At 40.0% G+C, this 17,526-nt stretch overlaps 1 protein-coding gene across 3 annotated transcripts in view; it reads left to right on the top strand.

Moving 5' to 3' along the window:
- Window positions 1-17,526, top strand: part of CNOT10 (CCR4-NOT transcription complex subunit 10) — a 63,373-nt gene that overhangs the window by 32,247 nt on the left and 13,600 nt on the right. For all 3 annotated transcript variants that reach the window (XM_048838667.2, XM_048838669.2, XM_048838668.2), the window contains exons 14-17: window positions 12,186-12,299; window positions 14,875-15,005; window positions 15,740-15,775; window positions 15,880-16,007. In XM_048838667.2, coding sequence (XP_048694624.1) covers window positions 12,186-12,299; window positions 14,875-15,005; window positions 15,740-15,775; window positions 15,880-16,007 — 409 coding nt within the window. The remainder of the gene's footprint in view (window positions 1-12,185; window positions 12,300-14,874; window positions 15,006-15,739; window positions 15,776-15,879; window positions 16,008-17,526) is intronic.

The raw sequence follows: 17,526 nt of genomic DNA, 5'->3' as shown, positions 1-17,526 counted from the left end.
GGGAACTTGAAACTGACAAAAACAAGCAGAATGTCAGACTGTAGTTTAAAAGTGTTTTTAAAAAAGTCACATTGAACCCAAAAACTACATCACAGCTGCTAGGCATGGAATGAACTATCAGCAGATTACAAGGAAATTAGATTAATATTTATCTAAGAGGAAGGCACTTTCCTTCCTTAAGGCTACATTTTTAATTAAAAGAGTAAAACTCAATAAAGAGCAGGGTACAGGTAAAAAAACTGTAGCTTTGAGGTTTGTACACAAATCTAATGTCCCTTTTACTACATGTAAAGTGAGCATGCTTTTTTTTCCAGTCAAGAATCTGTGATTCCTGCTGCCATTAATGGAAATGATTGAGATTTCATTATGTTGCCTTTTCCTTCTAGAGCACTCGTAAGGCTAGCTTTCATGCCAGCCTATAATATCCCATCTTTCTTGGACAGATCGAAAATCAAAGTAATGTTAGTGCATATCACGCTTCCACATCACGACTCTCCTAACAAAGGTGACAGGGTAGTGAACTGAGGTTTTGAACCACATGTGATAGCCACCATATCGGTTTTAAGAAACTAGCATATTCCACTGAAGGATGTTAAGACAACTAAAAGCTATTAAAGTAATCTTAATGCAAATTTAGAGCTTTTTTCGTATATAAGTATAATCAAAGCAAGTTTTCTAAAGACTTGTCTAGACTAGGATTTAAAGATGTGATTTGAGCATGTGTTATCTAAATCGGGCTAACTAGTACGTTTTAAAAGTCTGGCCAATACAAGGGAATGCCTTTAACATTGCTCAAGTGGTTGATTTTAAAGCTTACACCCTAGCATGTCTTCATGTTCCAGGGCTACAAGTAACTGACTAGTTTTCCATTAGCAAATTCTTCAGACCTATGGTGCTTGGACATCAAGGTGATAGGTGCTTATACGTTGAATGTTAAGCGAATAGTAGGTAGTGGCAGCTGCTGGTGGTTTTCTTTTTACATGGGTGAGTATAGAATGTGGCAAATTGGCAGACCAAACTAAGTATGATTGTTTGTCATGGATTCTATAATTTTATTTTTAAAAATCATGACTTCACATTTTGGGATGTATATGAGATAGTAAGCAAGTATGCATGTTAAAGCTTTATTAATTTAATCATACTTAGCCTTTGACTGTACATAATTTTTTCAAACTCAGTTTCATATTATCTTTGTCCCATGTTGTTTTTGACCTTTTAAAAAGTACAGTTTTTCACCTCAAATTCCTCCAATCACTTCACTTTAGTTCTGCACAAGTTACTGAAATCTCAGGCTGTACCACATATGACCTTATGCTAAGTGCAAAAAAAAAAATCTGAAGTGCACACATCTGCTATGTGTGGCAAAACCAAGCCATTGGTGGAAACCCCAGGTCAACTAATACCATGTTCTAGTGTATTAAAACATCAGGCTGGAAGGTTCCAGAAAAAAGCCACTTCTACCAATCTGGAACCATTACATCTCCATTCCTTGGTCATCCCTGCCCATTACCTCAGAACTGGATTGGAGCAGTACCAGCCAGTGGAATCTGGCTGCATTAAAAACTGAAATGCATGTGACCTTAAAATCCAATGCTTTGTTGAACTGAATTCCTCAAGTGGATGTAGTGCTGTAATTTTGCTTTCTGTCTATATGCTGCTACTTGTCCTTTAAGTGCTACCATTTGGTAAAGTGGAATGTGAAAATCATCAGAAGACGGTGATGGTGTGTTTTGGGTTTGTGTGTGGGATTTTTTTTTAATAGAAACTGGAAGCCCAGAATAAGAGCTTAATAGTTCTGCTTGTATTTGTTGTGCTCCCTTTTAATACAGAAGCCCTGATCTCTGGTCCATGCACAAGCAAACAGTGGTTTATACTTTATCAGTCCAGTAAAGATGTGCAAAGAAACGGTTTGACATTTCAGCCTTCCAAAACTAGAAATCACCACTCTGGCATAGAAGTAAATTGGACAAATTAAACAGATGGGCTCTGTGGGGAGAAGGGGTGCGGGTGTCTGGGCTTGGGGATGCTCATGGCTGGGCTCTGGGGGGAGAGGGGGTGTGGGTGTCTTGGCTCTGGGGATGCCTTGTGGCTGGACTCTGGGGGAAGAGGGGTGCGGGTGTCTGAGCTCTGGTGCATGGGGCAGGTGTCTGGGTTGGGGGGGTTCCCTCTGGCTGGGCTCTAGGGGGAAGGGGTTGCCCTATGGCTGGGCTGGGCAGTGCCCACGGCTTGGCCCTGAGGGGAGGCGGTGCAGGTGACTGGGCTCTGGCGGCACACACAGTGTGCTCTGGGGGAAGAGGGGTGTGGGTGTCTGCACTCTGGGCGGGAGGGAGCAGGTGTCCGGGCTCTGGGGGCCCCATGCAGCCACCTTCAGTACTCCCCAACTGGAACTGGGTTGTAAGGGCTTCTTTAACTCTCTCTTCCTGGGGAATCTTTTTTGCTGTTGTCTATATTGTTGACATACTTGTTGACAGATGTTTTGAGATAAATTACCAAAATAATTGAAACTAGAGTGATTATATTGTGATATTTTGATAATAAAATATGCAGAATTTTTCAGAATTTTAAAATATTGTGTGCAGAATTTTTAATTTTTTGGTGCACAATTCCCCCAGAATTATTAAATGCAGTTCCTTGTATAACTGGTTCTTTTGGGGACAGTGATGGCAAAAGGAACAGGTGTTATTTCTAGTCTGTTCTAAAACAGTCTGCGCATTATGTAGAGTCAGATTCAACCCCTTATTGGAGTTTGGTGTTCTTAACCAAAATCAAATCTCAGCTCTAGCCTTTTATGTTCACAAGGTGCTTCTTCAAGGAGTGTCCCTGTGCAAGCTCCACTTTAGGTGAATCTGTGCCCCAGCGCTTGTAATCAGAGGTTTCTAGTAGCAGAGCGTGGGTGGTTCGCATATGCGCTGTCCTTGTCTCATGCCACCTATGGCGGTTACATAGTGCTGTGCGACCGACCCCCCCTCAGTGCCTTTTCTACTGCCTTCGGCTTGAGATGGAGCACTTAGAAGTGCCTCTGTACTTTGTCTTTCTCTAGTTTTAACTTTAGAATGCTAGTTAGTTAATCAATAGTTTAATTACTCTTCCTTGTTTTTGTTTTTTGTTTTTTAAGAAAAAATAAAAAACCTTTGTTTTCACTTAGGCATTTAAGTTTCAGTTACCCCTTAGTGTAGTATAGCTACCTTCTTCACAGGAGAAACCCTACTGTGAGGGGCATGCCCGGCTCCCCGGGTTTTAAACATTACCTCACTTGCTGCTCCTCAGTCATGGTGTGTGATGGACACTCAGTGTGTCCGCTGCCTCAGTGAGACAGACATACCTCAAAAGTGCTCCCACTGCCACAGCTTGAAAGTCTGTGCCAGGAGGGCGGGAGACATACAGCTAAAACTTCTCATGGTGGAGAAGTCTTTGTGCCCCGCATCCGATCTGGGATCACAGGCCCCTCCTGTGCAACAGTTTCCCACAGTGGCATCTGACAGAGATTCCCCTTCACCCTCTCAGTGGAAGGATCACAGAAGCAGGCTCTTACCTCCCTTCCTTGGGAATCAGCCAAAATGTGGAATTCCCTGACTTGGCAGACCCCATTGCTAAGGCTAAGATGATGTCACAGAGGTCGCGGAAGCCACGGAATCCATGACTTCCAGTGACCTCAGTGACATTGGGGACCCCGCAGCAGCCCAGCCTCTGTGGGTGGTGGGGGATCCTCCCGCAGCTGCCCAGCAACTGACCCCGGAGCTGCTCAGAAGGTAGGGGGTCAGCTGCAGCTCTCCAGACTCTGCTGCTGGCAGAGGCCCCTCCCTGCTTCCCGGCCGCTGCAGGTGGCGGGGGATCCCCCTCCAGCTGCAGCCCCACAGGACGGTAGCGGGACACACACACCCAGCTCCAGCCATGCAGGTACCCCTCCCAACCACTGAGCAATGGGGTCCCTGCAGCTGCCAGTTGCTGCAGGGTGGGGCAGGGTGCTGGACCCTCCTCCCTCCCCATTTTGTGAGGGATGTTTTTAGTAAAAGTCAGGGACCGGTCACGGCTTCTGTGATTTTTTTTGTTTTGTTTTGTTTGTTTAGTGCCAGTGACCTGTCCCTGACTTTTACTACAAATATCCAAGACAAAAATCATAGCCTTACCCATTGGTACCGACCACACCAAGACCTTCCACCTCTGAGTTAGTGGGATCATTCGGTATCATGGGTACTATGCGAGCAAAAGACCCTAAATGGGCTGGCTTGGAAAAAGGCACGACAGGAAGACCTACAGTCCCTCCCTCAGTACTGCTGGAGCAGCTCAAACATGCAGCACTGTGGCGCTACCTGCTGCCTCTATAGCACATCGCGTATGACCCCTGGCACCATCAACTGCAGCAAAGGCACCGGTACTGCTGACAACACCCTCGGTACTGGTGCTCTCGATACCGCAGCAGTTTCTCTGCCACAAAGATCTTCTAGTCTCCTCAGCACCGGAATCTCCACTCCTCAGTACCGACTTCACTCCAGGACACTCGGTACTAAGCCAACTTACCACATCCCCAGATCAACTCCTTCTTTATCTAGCAATGAAGACGGTGAGGGTGAAGGGGAAATCTACTCTTCACCTATCCACGCAGCTACTAGAACCTACTCAAGACAGTAGCTCTCTTCACACATCTAGGCCTACAAATAAATGAACAAAAATCAACACACACCTGTGCAGAAACTGGAGTTCATTGGGGCCTACCTCGACTCTCTGGAGGCTACAGCCTCACTGCCCTGACAGAGGTTTAGCACTTGAGTAAATCTAATCACCACAACGCAAGCCAGTCCACAGACATCGGCCAGGACCTGCCTCCAACTGTTAGGCCACATGTCAGCAATGACATTTGTGTCAAATATGCCAGACTGCACATATGATGCCTGCAAGGCTGGCTCAGGACAGTATATATTCCACACAGACACAGCATTAACAAATGTTTTATAATGCCAACCAAAGTAAAAAAAAAAAACAACAAACTTTACATTAGTGGACGCAACCAAACAATGTTTGTGCAGGAATTCTCTTTGCACAGAGCCTTCCATTGATGATACTCCCAACTGATGCTTCTCTGCTAGGTTGGGAGGCACACCTGCACAACCACACAATGCACGGCCTCTGGTCCCCATTGGAATCCACATTAGACATGAATAGGCTGACCCGCAGCTCTAACAGGTTTATCTCCCATCATTCTTCCCAAAACCTCACAGGAATAAACGAGAAGCAACACTGCATGCTCTAGATGTCCAAAGAGCGCTAACATTTTATACTGAGAGGACAAAGACTTTCAGAAAATCACCAAAGTTATTTCTTCATCACTGAACAATCTAAGGGAAACACCATATCTAAACAGAGGCTATTTAAAAGGCTCTCAAACTGCATAGACCTTTGTTATCACCAACAGCTACAACCCCGCTGGGGACCTGCACATGCTCCACTTGAGCACTCTGTGCTTTGATAGCTTTCCTCAACAATATGCCCATTATGGACATCTGTAAAGCAGCAACCTGGGCATCAGCCCATACGTTCACACAGCACTATGCCACAGAGCAGCACTCATCATCAGACTCTCTATTCAGACGTATGGTTTTATCATCCGCTAAGACTGCAACTCCAAAGACCCTCCCTTCCACCAAAGGCCATTTCTCTACAGTCACCTAAAGTGGAGCACCCACAGGGACACTCCTCAAAGAAGAGGAAAAGGCTACTTCCCCCTGTGCAGCAACTGAGGTTCTTTGAGATTAGTTGTCCCTGTGTGTGCTCTCCTACCCTCTCTCCTCCCCACTACTTTGGAGTTGATTTTTTTTCACCCTAGAGACTGCGGTAGAGAGGGAACTGAGGGGAGGTTGGTCACAAAGCGCTATGTAACCCGCAGAGGCAGCAGGAGATGGGGACTGTGCATGTGCAACCCAACCAGGCACTGCTATTAAAAATCTCCAATTACAGACACAGGTGCGCAGATTCACCTAAAGTAGAGCACCCACAGAGACCAAAATCTCGAAGAAACTCACCCTGTGCAGTAACTGAGGAACTTTGTCTTTCTTAAGACTACTTGGCACACAGTCTAGGTGCTCTTTCTACAGACCCATTCTGTCTCCCAGATATCCAGATAGGGTAACAAGCCACATGGAACCCACATATTTTTTTCCCAGCAGGATCAACCAACACCTGCTAACGTTGTAAGTAGTTTCCAGCAGATGAAAGTTTTAGGGATTTTTTTTAAAATGGGGTAATGAATGCAGTACTTGAGTTTCTTCTCTCTGTTAGTACATGTTTATGAACAGGAATTTCTATAAAAACAAAAGGTATCTGCTCTAACTGTATTTTTATTTTCTGTTAAAGCATACAGTAATTTCTTACTTAAGTTATGAGGTATACACTGTCTTCTAGGCTAACTTCTGGCTTACCTGTTGTCATAATATCAAGCTTAACATTTGCTTTGCTCCAGTTATGTGCAGAAAATCTAGCTTTAGTCAATTAAAGAAAATTTTCGTTTGAATGAGTGAGGAGTCGTTACTGATATTTTGATTTGTTTTTAAACAGTAGAGGAATATAATACTTGAGATGGAAGGTATTGGGTTAAAAAATAAACAAATAGTATGGCTCTTTTGTCTGTTGTGTAAAATATGACTATTATATGTCAAAATTATTACATGGTGTCATGTTGTAAGAAAATGAATGTATGTAATCCTTTCTTTCACAATCAACCATTGTTATCTATTGATGTAACCTGACAGCATGTCAGGAAAAGCTTGTCAGTACAAGAATTATTTCACTGCTTCTGGTAAGGAACATCATATCAGAAAAGGAAAAGAGAAGAAAAACATTGATTTAGTTCTTGTCATATTTGCTTTAACTAATAGTTAAAACCGTGGGACTTGGTATCCTTAGGGCGTGAGTCAATATAAACAATTTCTGGGCTTTTGCATGTGGCTGTGTAAAACTCCATTCTGTACAGAATCAAATGTTAACTAACTGCCTTCAGTTTTGCTGGAAGAGGAGCTGTTAAAAGAAAAACTAAAAAGATTAAAACTCTTATCTTGTTGGTCAGTTAAAATTAATAGAAAATTCCAAGAGCCAGCAAAGATTTTCTCTAAGGGGGGAAAAAAGTTGTATATCTTTAGATTTACCATGATGTCAGCTAGTTGGACTCGAAAACTTCATCTTTCCCAATTCTTGAATGTGCTTTTAAATAGCTTTGAATGTGTTTTGTACATAATTGCTTATATCATCATAGTTTTAAAACAAAACAAAAAATCTTGTGTCATTTTAGAGGGATTTGTGCGGACAGTTAGAGTTAATATGTAATTTACCATACATACTGAACTTGGTAGTTGTCTGAGTCTTTTACATTCCAGTTATTTGGCAATTGCACAAAGTAACTAAGCAGAAGGTTTGGGTTTTTTTTTTTTTTGGGTAACATGTAAAAACCCTTACCCACACCCACATACCATGTAGGGAAGAAGAAACTGAGTTTCGACTTCTGGTTTTTCTATGAGTTCTTCTGTTGTAATAGTTTCTTCAGCCTCCTAGCTTCTGCATACTTAGCATACTTTGAATAGGAAGTCAATCCCTTTACCTTTCTACTGCCCAGTAGAATTCCTTACAATGTTTTAATATGCTAGAACAACCCGATTCTGTTAGGCTTCACTGAACCTGATGTATCCTCTCTGGGCCACAGATTACAAGTGAAAGTGCTGTAAAAACTATTGTAGGGATCAAGAGAATTGTTGGTGCCTCTTTTGATGGACAAACATACTTTATTTACCTAGTCTTCCTCTTTTTAGGCCTAGTACAGCTAAAAAATCTCTTATTTTACTAATCTTTTATATTGATAGATCACTAAATCATGGTCTCAAATAATAGTGAATTTTCTGCTTTAGGAAAGCCCTTCAGAAGTTTTATTGCTCCTCTGATGGCTGGCTGTGGACATGTGTGGTGCTAAAAGTGTTACAGATTGGGAGGGAAAACAATGTAGCTATAGGTGAATGAATAAAGGGGAGAAACTATGACAAGTAGAAACACAGTTACTGGACAAAGCACTAGAAGATATACTGTAGAGAATAATCCTGTGTTGTCTTTTCTCTCTCTAATTCTGACTTGTAGTGTTAAAATACTATTTCTACTGTCTCTATTCACTGCAGTATTGTAAAATGACAGGTTTCAGAGGAACAGCCGTGTTAGTCTGTATTCGCAAAAAGAAAAGGAGTACTTGTGGCACCTTAGAGACTAACCAATTTATTTGAGCATGAGCTTTCGTGAGCTACAGCTCACGAAAGCTCATGCTCAAATAAATTGGTTAGTCTCTAAGGTGCCACAAGTACTCCTTTTCTTTTTGCAGTATTGTAGAAATTTTCAGGCCTGTGTTTCAAAGGATTCCTAGATTAATCTGAGTTTAAGGCCAGAAGGGACCATTTTTATCGTATAGTCTGATCTCCTGCATAACACAAGTAATAGAAAAACATCAGACCTTGATTTTAAAATCTCCAGTGTTTGGATAATCTACCACAAGCCTAGGTAAATTGTGTCAGTGGTTAGTTACCTTCTCTGTTTAAAAACTTGCATCTAATTTCTTGCCTGAATTTGTCTGTTTTCAGCTTCCAGCCATTGAATCTTGTTATATTTTGTCTTCTAGATTGAAGGGAACAGAAATGTGATAAAGAGGGCTCTAGGTAGACTGTGATCAAGTCACCCTGTAACTTTCTCTTTTTGTTAAGCTAAATAGATTGAGCTGAAGTATCTGGCACTGACCACTGTTGGAAGACAGGATATTGGTTTAGATGGACTATTGGTCTGACCCAGTATGGCCATTCTTATGTTTTTATGAGCTCTTTAAGTCTGTTAAGGCTTATTCTCCAATCCTTAAATCTTTCTCATGGCTCTTCTCTGCCCCTCTCTAGTTTATCTGTCCTTCTTGAAGCGTGACCACCAGATCTGGACACAATATTGTAGTAGCAGTTGCACCAGGGCTAAATATAGAGGTATTATAATCTCTTTACTTCTGCTCAGTACTCCCCTTTCATACGATCAAGGGTTCCATTAGCCCTTCTGGCCACTGCATTGCACTAGGAGCTCAAGTTCAGCTGATTTATCCACTGTGACCCTCAAGTCTCTGTTAGGGTTAGTCTACGTTAGAAAATTAGGTTGATTTAACTGCCTTGGTTAAGAGTATGAAAAACTTACACGCCTGAGTGGTGGTGTTAAATCGACCTAAGTCCCTGTGTAGACGAAGCCTAAACTTGTTCCATCGACATAGCTACCGCCTGTTGAGGAGGTAGATTACGAGAGTACCGCACCTGTCAGCGTAGGTAGTGTCTACACTGAAGAGACACAGTAGCGCAGCTGTACCGCTGTAGCATTTAAATGTGGAAAACCTTAGAATCACTGCTTTCCAGAATAGAGTTCCCCCATCCTGCAAGTAGGCCTTGCATTCTGTGTTCCTAGATGTGACCTTGCATTTGGCCATATTGAAATGTGACTAGAGTATAGATAGGCAATGTTGTGTTTAATTTGGTATTTTATATTTATTTCAGTTTGCAGATTTTCTCCATATTATTCTGGAAATTCCATTGTTTGCTATTTGATTTGGGTATCAATTCATATCTTTAAAGAGTTGCACTGTATGTCATTGTAGTTCTCCCCTTTAATGAGTTTTGAATGACTGGATTTATCCTGGTTAGCCTTTTTACATGGATTAAACTAATTCTAGTAGCTGGTTGAGGCTCAATAACCTGAGTCTATGCGGGCTGACGTATCTTATTGTCAAGTCCTGCATAACAGGTTGTTTGACATAATCTGGCAGTTTAAAAAATCATCTTTTTTTCCAATGCAAACGAAACTTTAGGGAACAGAGAAGCAGACTAATGCTGGGACTCTCCAGTGCTTAAAGACAGCCTGTGGAGTTTTCTCAGAATCCTCATCCGGGGGGAAAAACTAGTTTGTCTTTTCCCTTGTGATGCAATTTTTCCACTCTGATTAACTGTCAGATCTCTTGACTGTTTGGTTTAACAGGTTTTGACAATGAATCCGAGTGTAAGAGGAACAATACTGCAAGCAAGAAAATTTGATATAAATGTCTTGCTCTTCTCTAGTTGCCTGTTGCTGTGCAGTGTCTTTCCTAAAATACTAATGAATATAGGGGGTTTCCAGATCGACAGCATTTTCACTGGAGGGTAACTTGTGATGGTGAATGAGTGTCCGTTTTTGTTTCTTTTTTTTTTTTTCTTTTGGGTTTTTTTCATTGAATGTATAGAAAGATGTGGAAGGGAGAGAGCAAATTTTTTGCTTGGGACAGATGTTGTAACAACCCTGTGTCAGTACAGGCTTGGCCTTTTTATACAGATTAGTTTTATCAGCTAAATACTTTTACCATTCTCCTTGTTAAAAGTAGTGCTCCCTTGAGACAGAAGAAACACGCCAGTTAGGACTGTCTCTCATACTGAATTCTATTTTTTTTATTTATTGGAAACCTTTCAAGAATATTTTAGGGAGCTGAGGTGGAAGCCTTCTCCCTTTCTTGAAAGCTTTTGTGAGGCTTCAGATTTCATGTGACAAATAAGCATGATAAAGAGGAATAGAGGGTGGTGGGGAAAACAGTGGAGAAGTTTCTTACAGTGTTTGTGTATAATTAAAGAGCAGGTCTCCTGGGAAACAGGAATAAAGATATAACTTACTGCTGGACCAAAAGTAGGCTTGACAGTTGCCAGAAAATTGATGCTATAATAGCCCACCTACTGGCAGGAGAATCAAATGCACTCTTCTCTCAACTCCCAACATGAGACCTGTCTGAGGATCCATTTTTCCTCCCTGCAGAAGGATAGAATCTGTTCTTGCAGCAAGGAGTTCCAAGGCAAGGAAGGTGAAGGCTCATGCCCTGAAGACAAAGCAAGCCTACATTGAACTGTGTCTTATGAAGTGGAAAATATTCCAAAGTGCTGTGTTTAAGGGGTAGAGAAGGAAAAAAATTACAAGCTATAAAAGCTTGACCTAATGCTGACATCCTAATGTGGGACTATTGTTTGAACATGTGGAATGTGTGATTCAGATTTTATTACAAGAATTTCAGGAAATCTTGTGCTTTAGAAATGCATGAAACTGTACAAGTAACATCTAAAAGACTGTGTAGTTAAATATCTCTGGCACTTTTATCTCATAGACTCTTCCGATACAGCACTGCAATTTGTGTTTAAAATCAGAGTTATCAGTTTTAAAATAGTGGAATCAGTGTAGAAAACTTCAAACTGTTACTCTTAATACTTTAAGGTTTTATGGTCACATTCATACAGTACAAATACTATAAAGTATCAATATGATAGACCCAAGTGGCTGTTAATTTTTGAATAAAAGGCTTATTACAATAAATCTGTGATGCAAGGAGATTACCTATCAAGTTACATGATGCAGTATCACTTTTTTGCTTCATAAAATGGGAACATATCAACTGAAGTTCAAGGCTAAAAGAATCCAGAACACAAGTAATAAAATCAAAGTATAATTTGTGTGGATTTTCTGAATATTATAAAGTGTTGATAAAGTGAGAATTTTGAACTTGATTTTACTGGACAAATTTTATTCCATCCAGTGAGTACTTCTAGACAAAATATTTTGAGCCTAAATGTGCAGAGCATTTTAACAGGTTTCCTGTTGCAGGTTCATGGACTATCGTACAGTTGCTTTTGAGAAAACAGTATAACTTAGCTCTTAAAAGCTCACATTTTCTGGAGATTAAAATAGGACTTTTCATAGACCGCTAAATGTTCATGTACTGTTGCTATATAGGAATCCTGAATTTACACACGGTTATTCCAGCCATTCAGCCTCTTCACAGATTTGAAGTTTGGCATGCAAATCACTGTTGACAGCCAACAGGCCCTCTTGGACTGTTTAAAACTATGAAAGCCAACCCCTTGCACGATGTTACAGATTACGTTTGTTGTAATATATGCCATATAGAAGTCAGGCCTGAAATGGTGTGATTGGAAAAAAGGATTCAGGCCTTCTTATATGTATATCAAATAATCAGCTATCCCAACATCTTAGCTCTTCTTTCTGCCCAAATCCGCTTAGAAGGACCCAGCATGTCTTTGAGAATTTTCTATATGTATTTATTAATACAAGAATTGGACAATTACATTTGGATTTGAAAGTACAGAATTTTTATTTTTCTTCTCCTCTTCCAGGTGTTCAATACTTGCCTGCAGTGCTTATGTTGCTCTGGCTTTGGGTGATAACCTTATGGCTTTGAATCATGCAGATAAACTTCTTCAGCAGCCAAAGCTGTCAGGATCTCTTAAGTAAGTCTGGATTGACCATTCTTTTGCCCCTGGTATCTGGAAGAATCTGAGTTGAAGTGTCAACATTTTTAACTTGTTGCCAGTGCTGCCTTTAAGTCTAAGAACGCAAATATTAGATCTGACTCTTTTCCCCTTGAAGTCTGTGGCAAAATAATCACTGACCAGCAGGAATGGGGCCTAACTTTTTATATATGAAATCTGTATAATTGGAATGGTCAGATTCTGTAACTACTTTTGGTGCTTCTTGTTAATCTTGAAAAGGCAGTTTGGTCCAGTGACTAAAGTAGCAGACTAGATATTTTAGGCCTGGGTTCTGTTCCTGGCTCTGCCATTGACTGACTTTGTGAGACATAGATTCTGTGCTTCAGTGTCTCCATCTGCAAAATGAGGATAACAATGCTTACTATTTCTGTAAAGTTTATTTAGCCCTACCGGTAAAAAGTGCTATGGAAGTGCTAGTTACTTCTTTGTATATGTATTTAATGTTAAACTGCTGTGAATGGGCAGTAACTGCTTTCCACAAAGACAAATTTCAGAGTAGCAGCCGTGTTAGTCTGTATTCGCAAAAAGAAAAGGAGTACTTGTGGCACCTTAGAGACGAACCAATTTATTTGAGCATAAGCTTTCGTGAGCTTCATCCAGTGAAGTGAGCTGTATCTCATGAAAGCTTATGCTCAAATAAATTGGTTCATCTCTAAGGTGCCACAAGTACTCCTTTTCTTTTTGCTCTCCACAAAGACTGCTACTTTGAGTATTCAGTGTGTAAATTAGCTTCAAAGGGGCTTTTAACTTCCAGAAGATAAGCAAGATACTTTTGAAAGAAATCCAGCTACGTTTACAGAAGAGATTGCACATGTGTAATATTCCTGTTGGACTCAGTCATGTTGATTGTCATACAATTCTGAAGGCTTTTTGTTTAAAAAAAAACAAACAAACAAGTGAGCTTGAACCCTTATCCTTCACTCCCTGGCTATAAGTGGTATTTCATGGTGGGGTTCACAAATCTGTTGCCATACATACATATGACGAAGTGAGTTAATCCATTCATGTTTGTAGTACTTTGCCGGCAATATACATGCTAAACCCACCCATGTCAAGAAATTAACTGATCTTAATTTTGTTTTTGTTACATGCCTAATGTTACTTCATTGTAGCTTTTGTGCAATCCTTTTATGACCCAAATATTCTTAAATTTGAAAGTCCGCCACAAACTGCTTTGTGATGGTATGCCCCAAATGGAGAAATAACTGATCAGAGTCATATTTGGGAGCAAAAGACAGCCATTTACATTCTTTGCCTTGCAGAATTAGCTGTTCTCTGTGTTAATTATGCGTGTTTTCTTCATGTTACTGAATGGGGTAAATTACATGGAGGGAGCTGACTGTCTGTTGCGGTGACTCTGTCTTTTTAGATTATATGCTTCAGATTAAAACACTTCAGTTTATGGATAGTTGTTTATATAATAATTGCTTTGCCTTTTAATACAAGTTGTCAATAAATTCCTTGTGCGTGCTAATCATTAACTCAAAACAAAGCAATTTTGCTGTAATTTGAGATGGATTCTATATTGTGATGTCTTATACATATGTATATCATTTTTTTTCAACTTTTGTTTTAAATTTAATATTTGCTTGTAAATTTGTATATTGTGGTAATATCTAATATGCAATCTTAATTAGAACATTTTAATTTAATTTTAAAAAATGCAGATTACCTGTGCTAAGCTAAAAATGGAGAACATCATAAACATCTCTGTGTTGTTAATTGTATCACAGTAGCTCCCAGGAGCTCCAGCTGGGAATGGTTTCAGAGTAGCAGCCGTGTTAGTCTGTATCCGCAAAAAGAAAAGGAGGACTTGTGGCATCTTAAAGACCAACAAATTTATTTGAGCATAAGCTTTCGTGTGAGCTGTAGCTCACGAAAGCTTATGCTCAAATAAATTTTGTTAGTCTCTAAGGTGCCACAAGTCCTCCTTTTCTAGTTGGGAATGGGTGTCCCATTATGGTAGGTGCTGTACAGGCACGTAGGACAGCGCAAGAATGTACAGCCTGTATTCCCTCATTGGGATATAAATTTATGCCTGCAATTTTGTTTGTTTTTAGTAACAGACTCTAGTAGCAGGTTGGTGTTTTTTCTTTTGGGTATGAAATCACTTAGCCTTAGTTTCTCCATCTGCCAAATGGGAATAGAGACAAATACCCAACCTCCCAAGGATGTTGTGAGAATTAAATGATGTTTTTTGTATAGCAATCTGAAAGTGTAAAGTGCTACATAAGTGCTATTTATTTATTATTATTAAATGACAACTGGATACTTTGGAGAGTAGCCGTGATCCCACAAACTTTTGTGCACGACTGATTTCACTGGGACTACTCACATGCACAAGTGTTTGTAGTATTGGAGTCTAAAATGGCAAAAAGTCAAATGACTCACTTATAAAAGTATCTCCATAATAATTTCAGTGCAGCAAACTGTCACTCAGGTAAAGAAATACATCCAGTTTCTCTTCTGAAACAGTAATATGGTAATGAAACTTGTCCAAGTGGAATTTGTATCTGAATGTTTGCTGTTGTAGGTTTCTTGGCCATTTGTATGCAGCAGAGGCTCTCATCTCTCTAGACAGAATATCTGATGCCATTACTCACTTGAACCCTGAGAACGTCACTGATGTTTCCCTGGGGATCTCTTCAAACGAACAGGATCAAGGTTAATGAGTCTACACTTGATTAGAACCGGTCGTGCTTTCAGCTGCCTTCCTTCTGTAATTTGCAACATATATATGTTTGCAGCAGTTTTTGTGAGGTGGATGGTCTGTTCTTTAGTCCTTAGTTTTTGGTTTACCTTGTGTATATTTGTAATTTAGTTCAAAATAACTAATGTATTGCTCATCAGTTTGTCTAAACATTATTTATTGGAAGTTTGTTATTAAATATGTAATTACAGTTAATGCTTGGGCTTCTTACCTGCTAACACTTCACCCTTTTTCACCCTCCATGCTTGTTTTCAGAGTTTAATACCATGTATATACACTGTGGGGATATGAGAGGGGAGATGGTTAAATCTATATCTTAAAACTTCCAACGCTTTTGGGGGGTGGGGTAGGGAATGTAACAAAACCAGCTACTTTTAGATCCCATCTATACAGTTCAGCCTTCAGAAGCAGTTCTGATTTGAATGGCACATTTGCAGTTTAAACTTTATTGCCCATCATTATACTGCAGATTTAAAAGATGTTTGTAGATAAGCAAAACCCTAACATGAAAATTGAAAGCTTTCTAAATGGTCCACGATTTCTAACAAGCTGATAGATTTTTCTGGTTTACCATAGTCAGTCCATGAAGAGAAAGTCTAGCTTGAATCTGCTGTCATAAAACGATAGGGTTTTCTTTTAAAGCCTTAAGAAGGCTCACAGGACATTTTGGCTTTTCTTGTCTCTACAGGGTCAGACAAAGGAGAAAATGAGGTGATGGAATCTTGTAAGTAATAGCTCCAGAATCCAGAAGTAATGCAGGCATTTGTCTTGCCACAGTGTGGAATGAAATCAAAAGTGTGAAATAATTTTGATTATTTTTTCTTTCAGCTGGCAAGCAGACACCCCAGTGTTATCCCAGTTCAGTCACTTCTGCACGAACAATGATGTTGTTTAACCTTGGCAGTGCTTACTGCTTGCGAAGTGAATATGATAAAGCTCGCAAGTGTCTCCACCAGGTGAAAAAACAAACCTCAAGACAGCTTTATGTACTGTTCCCTTATATAGGAGCCATCTTCGTCGTTATGCTGGAAATATTTATGTTCACACTTTAAAATGAAACTTCAAAATAACTTCAGGAAGGGAAATGTTTTTTAAAGAAAACATTATAACCTTTCCTCCCCCCTCATCTTTCTCCTTTATCCTTCAGAAACTTGCTCAGTTGAAACTTGCTATATGTTTTCAACCAGAAGATAAGCCTGAAAAATGTTTTCAGTAATAATATTTTAATTACATCTTTACATATTCACCTGATTTCAAAGACATTTGTCTGCTTAGGTGAATTTCTCTTGGGTGTTTTATCTAAATGAATATTGATACAATGGTCTAGAACTACTTTAAATGAGCTTTTCTGGAAATAAGAGCTGTTCTGGATTAGTTCTAATGAAGTTGTTCTCAAATTATGTCAACCATCACGCCAACATCCCTTTTAGCTTCTTTGTTTTAAAAAACATTGGGGTGGCTAAAGGGAAGCCAAAGGCGTCAAACTCTCTGAAGCAGTCAATTAAGCCTGTAATTTTAGCCTTTTTCTTCATATTTGCCTTAAACTGTTGGTAGGTGGGCTTAAAATTAATCTGACACTTAATTGTTCCTAAAACCGGTGATAGTTATTGCCCTTAAAAGCAGAACTTTTGTGGTGTTTTGGTATTCCAAACACTGGACTGCTAAAACTTGATTTTAGTTTACTTTTAAGACTGTAAAGCTGCTCAACTGCCTTGGTGGGAAGTTAGGATGCTTTATAGCTGTTATCCATCATATCACAATCGAAACACAAACATCCCATTTCTGTTGCCTGAATACAAGAATTTCACTTGTGGAGTACTTACAAAAAATGTGCAAATACTTGTGCTGAAAGGTTAGGGGTTTCCTGAGGCTGAGGGAGTTGATTGTCCTTGGCGTTCAGTTTCCTCTAGTTTTTCTAGCTTTTACTCCCTCTTCCTTTCTTCCCTTGGCATAGCAGCTCTCCGCTCTGTACAACTAAAAAGGGTTCTCTGCAGAATAACTTAGGCTGTCATAATTTAATCACTGTCCACAACAGGATACTACTCTGAAGTTGAAGCTATTCAAAGCTGTTCATTTCCTTCCTTTCAATAGAGCCGATCCATGTCACTGGGTACTACATGTAACTATCACCATGTGTGAAAGAGAGGGGACACAGAATGACTTCACTGTGCATATTTAAATGGATGGATAGGTGGTGTTCAACACTGAGTGAAACCAACTAGAAAAACAATGGGCAGGGACACCACTGGATTTTATATCTTGCAGAGAGAAATAAGGCAAATTAAATGGTGAAATAGCATTTTGGTACCAAGTTACGCAAATTACCGTTCAGTCTTTTAACTGTACTGGCTTGGACCAGGGCTTTTTATACAGAATCATCTTGTCCCATATTTTTAGTGTTCACAAATATGGTCCCAGTCCTTTTCAGGAATGTTTGTATATGTGTTTGGGGCGGGCGGGGTATTAAACCAAATA

Source organism: Caretta caretta, chromosome 2 (genome assembly GCF_965140235.1).
Source record: "Caretta caretta isolate rCarCar2 chromosome 2, rCarCar1.hap1, whole genome shotgun sequence".
Taxonomy (NCBI): domain Eukaryota; kingdom Metazoa; phylum Chordata; order Testudines; family Cheloniidae; genus Caretta; species Caretta caretta.
Note: the sequence above shows the minus strand (reverse complement) of the source record. Positions and strands in the feature narration are given on the sequence as shown.